We start from the raw sequence: 9,846 nt of genomic DNA on the forward strand, positions 1-9,846 counted from the left end.
TAGTAGATGTGGGATAAGCCTGCAAGTTGGGTGAAAATTAACAGTCATTTATCCAAGCGGAATATTAAGCAGGTGCCTTGAATCCGTGAAATTGGAGTATCACCTCTAACAGCAACAGAAACCAGGCTCATTTCATAACACTGAGAAGAAAGTGGCCAAAACCAGCAGACTTCTTACCCCATCTCTCCTTAGTGGCAGCTGGTACAACTCTAATTTCTTTCCAAATGGAGTACAGTTATGGATGATATGGGTACAAGACCACGTTACCTAGCTATTACTGTAATTTAGAATTGATCTCCAGATCTGCTTTTTAGCCCCTTGTGAGTCTGTCCATGAACCTCTGAAGATCAAAACCATCTTCAGTATCAAAAAATATTGAATAACACAGCCAGTTTCAAAATTCAAAAGCCCAAATGTCCACAGTCTCAATCAAGTCTACCCTACCTACCTAGTTTCTCCCAGTAGTGCCACTACTGTTGTACTTCAGGCCAAAGCCAGCCAAGCTTCATCCACACAAATCAAAGACTGCAACCAGCATGAAAAAAAAGAAAATCAGCTAAACTTCACAAAAGTATATTAGTAAAATTTTGAAGGACATAAGCTTTCAGGTTTCTGGCAGAGACTGAAAAATGGAAATCATTCCATATGTAGGTCTCAAAATTTTCATTTTTATATGCTCCAGTGGAGACAATACAGCACTATAAAATGCTTAGGTTGATTTAGAAGTGCTTAAAAAAAAAAAAAATAGCAACAGGTCCTCTACAGTCAATTGTTTAAACATGGCTGTGGTTGATTCAAGGAACTCTGAGAACTATACAAGAGAAGAAACATTACCATCATCCACTGAAATTGAACAATAAGTTTTCAGTAAGAGCTGTCTCTCAACATCTTTCTTACTTAGCATTTTGAGTAACATGGACACAGCAATAAAAAAGGGGGTTAGGCAGAGATCCCACTGAAGTGGCAATATCATTAAGAAAAGACTAGACTTTTTCTTTCCACCTTAAACAAAAAGTACCATGCACCTTCATCTGAAGCATCTGGTAGGGGAATTCTGTTACCACATGAATGACAAATTAGAAGGGATTTAGATAATAGCTACAAGATACTTAAAAAGTACAGAAGAGATGTCAGCCTCTCAAGTTATACTGCTTAATGCACTGTTGAAAGGTAGTCAACTACCAGATGTGGGTCCAGTTACTCTTTTGCAGAGAAGTAGCTGGGAGCACAGAGATGAAATTCAGTTTTCTTCAATACATTATAAGAAGCCCATTCTTTTAATAAAGGTGAGTGCTTTTACAGATAGTTACTCTAGCCAAGATAAGCAAACACTTGCACACCAGTGTGGTTTACATCCATGAATAAGGGGCTTATACGAGCAGACTTCATGCAAGAACAAATGTTTATTCAGAGAATGTATTGTAAGTCAGAGCTACTCCATTGCATGGCTTTTGTTTTGACAAGGCCAAAGAGGGTACTGCAAAAAAGAATATTATTTCAGCTTTTACCTAAGTCTGACAGCAAAAGGTTTCTAGCTGCAGAGATGTATGAAGATTAATTTAAAACCAAAGAATTTTAGCACAATGGACAAGTGTCTATCACTCAAAAATTGACCCAAGTGATACAACTGATTAAACACTGGTCCTTGTGCCATTTCAAACCATGGCAGAGGGTTTTGTATCTTAACCTCTTTAAATAATTTGCTACAATGAACATTAAAACATATATTTTAAATACTTAACTAGGATACATAACTAAGGGAAGAGTCACGAAGCTACTGCAAACATGTCCTTACTTCTATCAACTTGGATTTCTCAAACAAAACCTATTAACCTGAATATCAAAATTACCTGCACAATTTTTAAGACAACAAAGCAGTCCAAAAGGAACATATGTCATGCTTTTAGTACTGAAACCTTAAGTAGTAAGGTACAGCCTGCCTGCCAGGCAGCCTTCTCTTTCTAAACCACAAATACTATGATGCCTCCAAGTGTCACCCATTTAACATTCAGCCCCTTTATGTTCTTGTTGTTCTCTGGGTAGAAGCTTCAATTTAAAATAAACACCCAGGAAGTCTTGAGGTCACATTTCTTCAAGTCAAGCAAGATTCCAAAATATCCTAAACACACAGCAATTTAGTAGCTCTCATTTTTCTAGTCTTTGTAAGCCACTTTGGGCAAATGCATTTTAAATATTTCAGCAACTGTGACGACAGGCAACCAATCAATCAATTTAGTTACTCTTGGCTACTAGTGCTTCAAAGGTGGGTACACAATGCCAAAGTTATTACTATCAAACTGGCCTGGTGAGATGGGATGTTCTCAGCAAGTCACTACCACAAAAGCTTAGCAAAATTAACTTCAATTCCCCTAACTCATACCGCTGGATAAAAACACCAAGTCTAAAAATGAATCAGCATTCTGGAAACAGCTGACTAGTTTTGTGTACATGCATGTGTGTATGTACATATCTGATCACATGCAGCCCAAATCATAAGAGCAGCTGTATTTATGAGTCACATCATCTCTAGTCCATCCACACTGCAGAGAATGTGTAACTGTGACATTTCCAACTTGAACTCAGCTACATCTAAGTTCAGCATAAAACCTCCATCATTTAGCCCATACTATTAATTACCCTGAACACCTGATGAATATGCCATAAACCACACAACAAAATTGCACATCAAAGATCAGAGTTAAGGTTCTGCAAGCATTTTTTCCTGGCATTTCCTACCCTCCAGATGCAAAACAAGCATTGTATAGTAGACCTAAAGTGCTATTAAAGAGAAGGTACCCTGTGTTAATACATTAACATATAAAATAGCAAGGCTCTCCAGCATAAGAGTGACTTCAGAAACAGCAAGGTAAAAACATACTTGTGTTTTGAAAAGTTACAGATGTGTAAAAGCCTCAGACACTGGGACAACATCACTGCAATACTGGATCTAAAGGATTTATACACAAAGAAAAAATTTTAAAAACCCCACTCTTCTAACACTATATAGTCAAAACTTTCCATTAATTCCTATAATATGAACCACATATAAGTCTACACATTTTTAGTTACTATCTCTTGAACAGACAGAAGAGACACAGTTCCTTGCGTTGTTACCTGAGAAAAAACCCCTAAAACTCAAGTCCTATTTTACCTTATCAAAGGACCACTGAACAAAAATTAGGCAAATGAACAGTGCTTAGTTTACTGATATGGAAACTTTTCTGTTTTATTCTAATGGGATAGAAGAGTTAGGCTGTTCTATAGCTCTCCTCTTGCTGTACAACAGGACCCAGCTGCACATGATCTCCTATGTTAAGGCAGTATCAGAACTGGAAACCACTATCTGTACTCAGCACACACCACAGTCCTACCTGGATCAGAGGATCCCAAGGGAAGACTGGGGGCTAGTTGTCACCATGACTTAGCCCATCTCCTCCTGAGAATACATAATGTCCAGAGCAGGTTACAGGATGGGTGAGTACCCAGTGTAGTCCAGAGGCACAGCCATCAAAAAACCTGTCTGCAACAGCAGAGTGAGGAGCAACGAGGTACTTTCCCAGGCCTGAGAGTCTGGGACCATATCTGTGCTTTTGATCCATGAACCAACATTGGAAGAAGTCTTTTGCTTCCTGCCTGTTGACAGCTTAGAGGGTCCTTGGCTTTTGAGACTGAACAGGAGCTCCATAGACCTGGAGCAAGCAGGGCCCCATTCACCTGCAATACCTTGTCCCTTTGCTGCACCAAACCACTGCTTATTAGCATCAATGATACCTAAGGGCAACAAAATACACAGAGAGAAACTCTGTAGGACCTTGCAATGCAGAAGCCCATGGAAGGCAGTTTTTGTGTTGAGAGTACCTCACATTTTCATCCTGGCATTAAGGATATTTTTGAGTAATTAAACGTTCTATCAGTTATGTACTTCTAACTGCTAAGAAAACTTCTATTTGCTTAATTTTAAGTGTCACAAGAAGTAGACCACAACACCAAACTTTTAAACTTGGCAGTCATTTTTGCCATCAGTTATTGGTAACCGATTGGTTCTCCATCTATTTCCTGCTCTGAAATCTTAATGCATTTTGCAAGTTACTTTGAAATCAAACCACCTGAAAGAAGCTGAGATACAATACAGAACTCTAGACAGTACAGGGCTAATGAATTACAAAAAGCATGGATAACAATGCCTTGACAAGTATTTAGCCCCTAAATTACTTGACAAAACTAATCATAATGCTTGGTGTTTTTCTCCCCTTCCAACTCATGCGTCAAGGCTTGTTCCTTCAAGTAGGAAAAGTACCTTATGAAATAAACTGCCTTAAGAACTATGAAACAGTAACTCTAACAATGTAGTTAATTTTTCTTGTTTTCTTTCATGCTAGGTATATTCATTTTAATTTACCCAGCCTGAATCACCTCTGAAGGAGCTTTTAATATTGACTTTTTTTCTACATTAAAAATGCTTCTTGACACAGTGTGCTTGGTCAAATCATGCTTCTGAGCAGTGCTAATGAAGATTCCATTTGTATAATTTTTCACTTGTACCTTCCCTGAAACCCTGGCTCTCAGCACAACTGCAATACCATGCAACTAAAAAAAATCAGAAGACCGATCTTTCTCAAAACAATTAAAAACTTTCTTGCTAAGGTACAATTGCACCAAACATTCAGGACCTCAAGCAGGCCATCAGGAAACACTTTCTAACAGCCCTGCAAGTATCCACTGCTCGATCAAAGCATTGGGCAGAGGTTCATCAATCTCCAGGTTCTGAAGGCTCAAGCATGAAAGAAAGACACTGGATTTCAAGACAGGGAAGAATGGTCACCTGAGATGGTAAAGATTTCACCATGCACAGCCCTCAGCCATTGAGATCTAGCCCACATAGTACCTATCAGCCCCAGATTACAGCATAATAACCTCTCTTGTGGTCGTACCCATTATGTATCAGCTGCCAAAATTAAAGATAAAGAAGTTCTGCCATGTAGCAAAGCACCCTTTCAGAGGAACCGAAGATGCCTATGGCATAAAGGTGGCATTGATGAACTGCTTACGCTTAGTTCCGCAGGTTGTGGCACATTCTGGTTCTCTGCTGCTCAGGCACTGCCTGCAAAACCAGACACATTTCCATCACTTCCAGAGCAATTCAGAACTACCACATAGCCCAGTGGAATCTGATCTAAAGACCCAACTTATCACACCATGTCCTTCAAAGCTCAGCTAAGAAGGAAGCAATTGTCACTATCTGTGACCTGGACACTGTAGGAGTGGCAGGGGGTTCTATCTTCACCAACAGGACACAAAGCATTTCATTCTGAGAAAAATCTTCCCTTTATCGCTTAAAAAACTCAGCAAGTGAATCAGATGTAAGCAACACTTTAGACAACAAGGTCTACACACATTTCACCTTTGCACTTCATGAGTGAGTCCGGGAACAAAACCAATTTCACCTAGTGCAGCTCAATACCTGTGGCCCAACAAAAGTGATTCTGCTAGAACTTTAGTCAAACTGGCAACTTCTTACTGCCACCAGCTGAGGGACAGATATTTGATCTTATCACAACCTCTTTGAAGGACTTAACATCACTATCCCTGAACTGTTTTTCCCTTGCCAGCAAAGAAGAGAGGTAACCAGTGCATGGAATAGCTCAACTCCTTCCTTGAGGATGGTAGTCAGGAACTTTAAGAGTTGCTCAAAATGTTACAATGCTATTCAGCATGACTGAATAATATAGCAATTCTTTATTGATGGGGCTGTGACTGGGATAACCATATTGTCAACTAGGTAAGACAAAGGTTGATGCTACTTGCACTTCAGACGTCCACCTTCAGGCAATCACATGAATGGAGTGGGGGGCAGCTGCATGTTTCCTTGCTGATACAAGCTGCTGTTCATATAGCTGTTGCTCCTGGAGGCTGATCTAGATGGCAGTCCTAAACTCTGAAGCACTGCAGCAGATCTGGGCATGCTATATTAGCTGATAAAATATGCTTAGACACTGTACTTGAATTTTTAAGAAGTCCCTGGCTTGATTATAGCCAGCATGTTGACAATCTACCATTTAAACAAATATTCAAGGGGACTTGTTCTCTGCTTCAATTTTTCAGATGTTAGAGCTACAGGACTTGCAGCTGAAACCAGAATCTGTTGAACCAGCTTTAGACAGTAGCTTCTGTCAAGGAGGCGCAGAGAGCACCTCCCTCATTTCAGTTTATTCTACTACTCCAACAACTCAGAGAGAAAGGTAGTATCTCTCCAAGAATAAACAAGGTGCCAAAAGTTGATGTGACCACCTCTAAGGGCGCCCAAAACACAAATCAAGCAATAGTATTCCCCAATCAACATCCCTAACACCTTCTTTATTAAAGTCACCTTAACCACAAGTTCTCCTTGAAGTATTTGTGCTCTAGCTTAACTAGAAGCCTGTATACTTTGTCTCAAGTTCCTGCCGTTAAACTACACTTCCAGTGGAACACATTTCCCAAACTCACTGCCACAAAGTTAAAAAAATTACATCCTGTAATTGCAACTTTCTAATCCCACTTTCCTAACCTTACTGAATGGAAAACACAAAACAAGATGAAGCTAAATATTTCATCAAGTTAAGAAATACGGAAAATGAAACACATGCAAGGTGAGCACTAGTTCAGAGGAGCACGTACAATTAATATATTGCAGGAGTCACCCATCAAATAATGTTAGGGTATTATTTTTATCTCCAAATGATTCCATAATCAGAGTCTAACACATGGGAAGACCTAAGACAAAGAGAGCCGAGAATACCACTTCTCACAGGATTCCTTCTTCTGTGTCTCAGAAGTCAAGATGCATAACCAAAGACCAGACACTACAAAAATCCTCCATGCAGGGGCTCCTCATGGAGGAAAGATGAGACAGAAACAACACAGGAGAGATTTCTGCCATGGCACTTGAAGGGAGTCCCACTGCTGGGGAGGGGTGGAAGCATCATGAGACCTCATCTTCCCATGCTCAAACTACTATCATGGGGCTGGTCAAAAGAATTTAGAAGAAAGGCACAGTAAATAGGACATCAAATACCCAAAAACCCAATCATAGTGCTGAGGTAAGGCAACTGGGAGCCTTGCCTAAATCTACACTTGTTCACACACATCCCAAATTACTTCTCAGGCAGCTTCAGCTTCTTTCCAGGAACAACTGCAAATATGCAGTCCAGAGAGCTCCCCAACCAAACAAAACTATTTCAATCAGTCATGATTTCTTTGACAAAAAAATGGATGAGTAATGTAAGTGCAGGAAGAGGTCACCAGACCATTCGGATGTAAAGATGACACTGTTACCAACTAAAGGCTCCAGCGACTTCCTGAATAAGTAATAATGGAGGTGAGTCTAAGAATACACCTATCACACCTATGTGAGTAAGCCAGCCAACTCATTACAAAAGGCAAGTCTTATGCCAAAGCCTTCCTTTACTTCCAAACAATGAAGCCAAACTGAACATGACTCAAATCTATTATTCCCCAAGCTACAGGTTATTTTGGTTTTGTGGAACAAAGCTCTTAAACCTTGACCAGACCAAGAGGCAAAGTGCATGTTAGTCAAAGACATCATCCATTTTTTTTTTTTCAGTTTGAGAGAAGCCAAAGGGCATGAAATGGGAGATGCAGGAGCCACAACTAAAACAGTTAACTGCTGGGAGAAGCAAGCTCATGGGGACAATATTTTGCCAGAGATCAAGCAGATATCAAGCACAGAGGAGTGTGCCTATGCCACACATCTTCTGCAGGAACAAAGGTTTTCCAATTGCCTGTTTTAAGAAAAAAGTGCAACTCCTCCTCCTCCAGTTGTTTTGATAATTTAAGTACACTCCCTTCAGTTCTCTTCTGAGATGGCTGTGCCAGATTTCTTATTTGCTGTATTCACAAGAGTGGAAACAGCAACCACAAAAGTTTTTTTGCATTAACAGGAAGGCTGAGAAAGGAATTGAATCTACCTTCACCCATTATGTGTTGCTGCAGCCCTTTGAAGGCTGCCTTCTTAAAGTGTGGAGAGGAAGAACACAGGAGTAGAAAAAAAATTGTGCCAAACAGCCGTGAAGCCCATGGAGACCTGAGGAAAACACTGCCTTTACCCTGAATTAGCCATCAATGAGTGAAGCTACCAAGGGATGGCTTGGAAGCCCCTTACTTTGAAATAAATATCACAGAATCACAAAATGTTTGGGTGGGAAGAGACCTTGAAGATTATCTAGTTCCACCCCCACTGCCCAGGGCAGGGACACTCTCCACTATTCCAGGTTGCTCCAAGCCCCATCCAACCTGGCCTTGAGCACTTCCAGGGATGGGGCATCCACAACCTCTGCGGGCAGTCTGTGCCAGTGCCTCGACACCCTCATAATCAGCAATTTCGCCATAATATCTAAGCTAAACCTACTCTCTTTGAGTTTGAACCCATTCCCCCTTGTTCTGTCCCTAAACGCTCTTGTAAATAGTCTTACCCCATCTTTCCTCTAAGTTCCCGTCAGGTACTAAAAGGATATGGAAATACGGGACTAGATGATCTCCAGAGGTCCCTTCCAACCGTAACAATTCTGTGAAATACACACACAGCGCAGAGCCCAGGGGGCAACTCGGGGCGGAAGGGGAGAGCTCTCACGCCGGGCCGAGGTTCCCCCGGGGAACCTCTTTGGGGCTGAAGGAGCAGATTGGCAGCGCAGCGGCGGCTGTGGCGCGGCTCCCCCTCTGCCCAGGCCGTGCCCGTGCCCCCTCCCGCAGGCCCGGCCCCGGCCCAGCCCCACACCGCGGCCCGCGCCGCGGGGGAAAGGCCCGTACCTTGAAGTACCCGCCCTCGTAGAGCGTGTTGGGGGGCCCGAAGATCGCCACCTCCCAGTTGTAGAGGTCGGACTCGTCGACCAGGGTGATGCGGAAGCCCTCGACCGGCTCCTCCTGCAGCGACTTCAGCTCCAGCATCAGCGCCTTCTGCGAGCTGCTCATCTGCTGCTGGGCCATGGCGCGGCGCGGCCCCCGCCGCGGCCGCCTCCTCGCTCCCGGTGCCGCTCCCGGTGGTCCCGGTGCCGGTGGTGCCGGTGCCGCCCCCGCCCCTCCCCGCGCTGACGGCCCCGCCGCCGCCACTTCCTTTTGTGACGGCGCCGCTCGCGCTGACCTCAGCGCGCCGCGCCGGCCCCGCCCCCGCCGCTCCGTTAGCCACGCCCCCCGCCCCCCGGGCCACGCCCCCGCCGCACGCCCGGCCGTGCCCCGGCGCACAGCCAGGCCACGCCCCGCCTCGCCCCGGGCCACGCCCCGCCGCACGCCCTGCCGCGCGCCACGCCCCCCCGCCGCGTGCCTTTAAAGGGGCCGCGCTCGCCGGCGCTGTGGCCGCCCAGGAGGAGGAGTCAGGGGGTGAAGTGGGGGTGGCAGCGGGACGCAGGGTTGTGGTGTAGCGGGGGATTACAAAATCACGGCATCAAGCCGTTTGGAAAAGATCTGTGACAGCATCATAGTTCAACCTATGACCCAACACTACCACTGACTGCCACGTCCAGTCTTTGCTTAAGCAGCTCCAGAGACAATGGCCTCATCACCCCCTGAGCAGCCCATTCCATTGTCTGTGAAGAAATTCTTCCTAATGTCCACCTTGTGCCTTCCCTGACACAGTTTGAGGTATTAAGCCATTAGCAAGTGTCCAAAGGAGGGCCTCAAGGATGATGAATGTTCTAGGGGGTGGCTCCTCCGTGTGAGGAGCAGCCACGGGCACTTGGCCTGTTCAGCCTGGAGGAGACTGAGGGGACACCTCATTGCAGTTCCTCATGAGAGGCAGAGGACAGGCAGGAACTGATCTCTGTTACAGGACCCGAGGGGATGGCATCAAGCTGC

At 44.1% G+C, this 9,846-nt stretch overlaps 1 protein-coding gene across 1 annotated transcript in view; it reads right to left on the reverse strand.

Moving 5' to 3' along the window:
* UBE2R2 (ubiquitin conjugating enzyme E2 R2) overlaps positions 1–9,133 on the reverse strand; it is a 54,404-nt gene extending 45,271 nt beyond the window's left edge. The window contains exon 1 of the mRNA XM_030968439.1: positions 8,806–9,133. Within this exon, the coding sequence (XP_030824299.1) occupies positions 8,806–8,982 (177 nt within the window). The 5' untranslated portion in view covers positions 8,983–9,133. The remainder of the gene's footprint in view (positions 1–8,805) is intronic.
* Between the last annotated feature and the right edge of the window lie 713 nt (positions 9,134–9,846).

This window comes from Camarhynchus parvulus, chromosome Z (genome assembly GCF_901933205.1).
Source record: "Camarhynchus parvulus chromosome Z, STF_HiC, whole genome shotgun sequence".
NCBI lineage: Eukaryota > Metazoa > Chordata > Aves > Passeriformes > Thraupidae > Camarhynchus > Camarhynchus parvulus.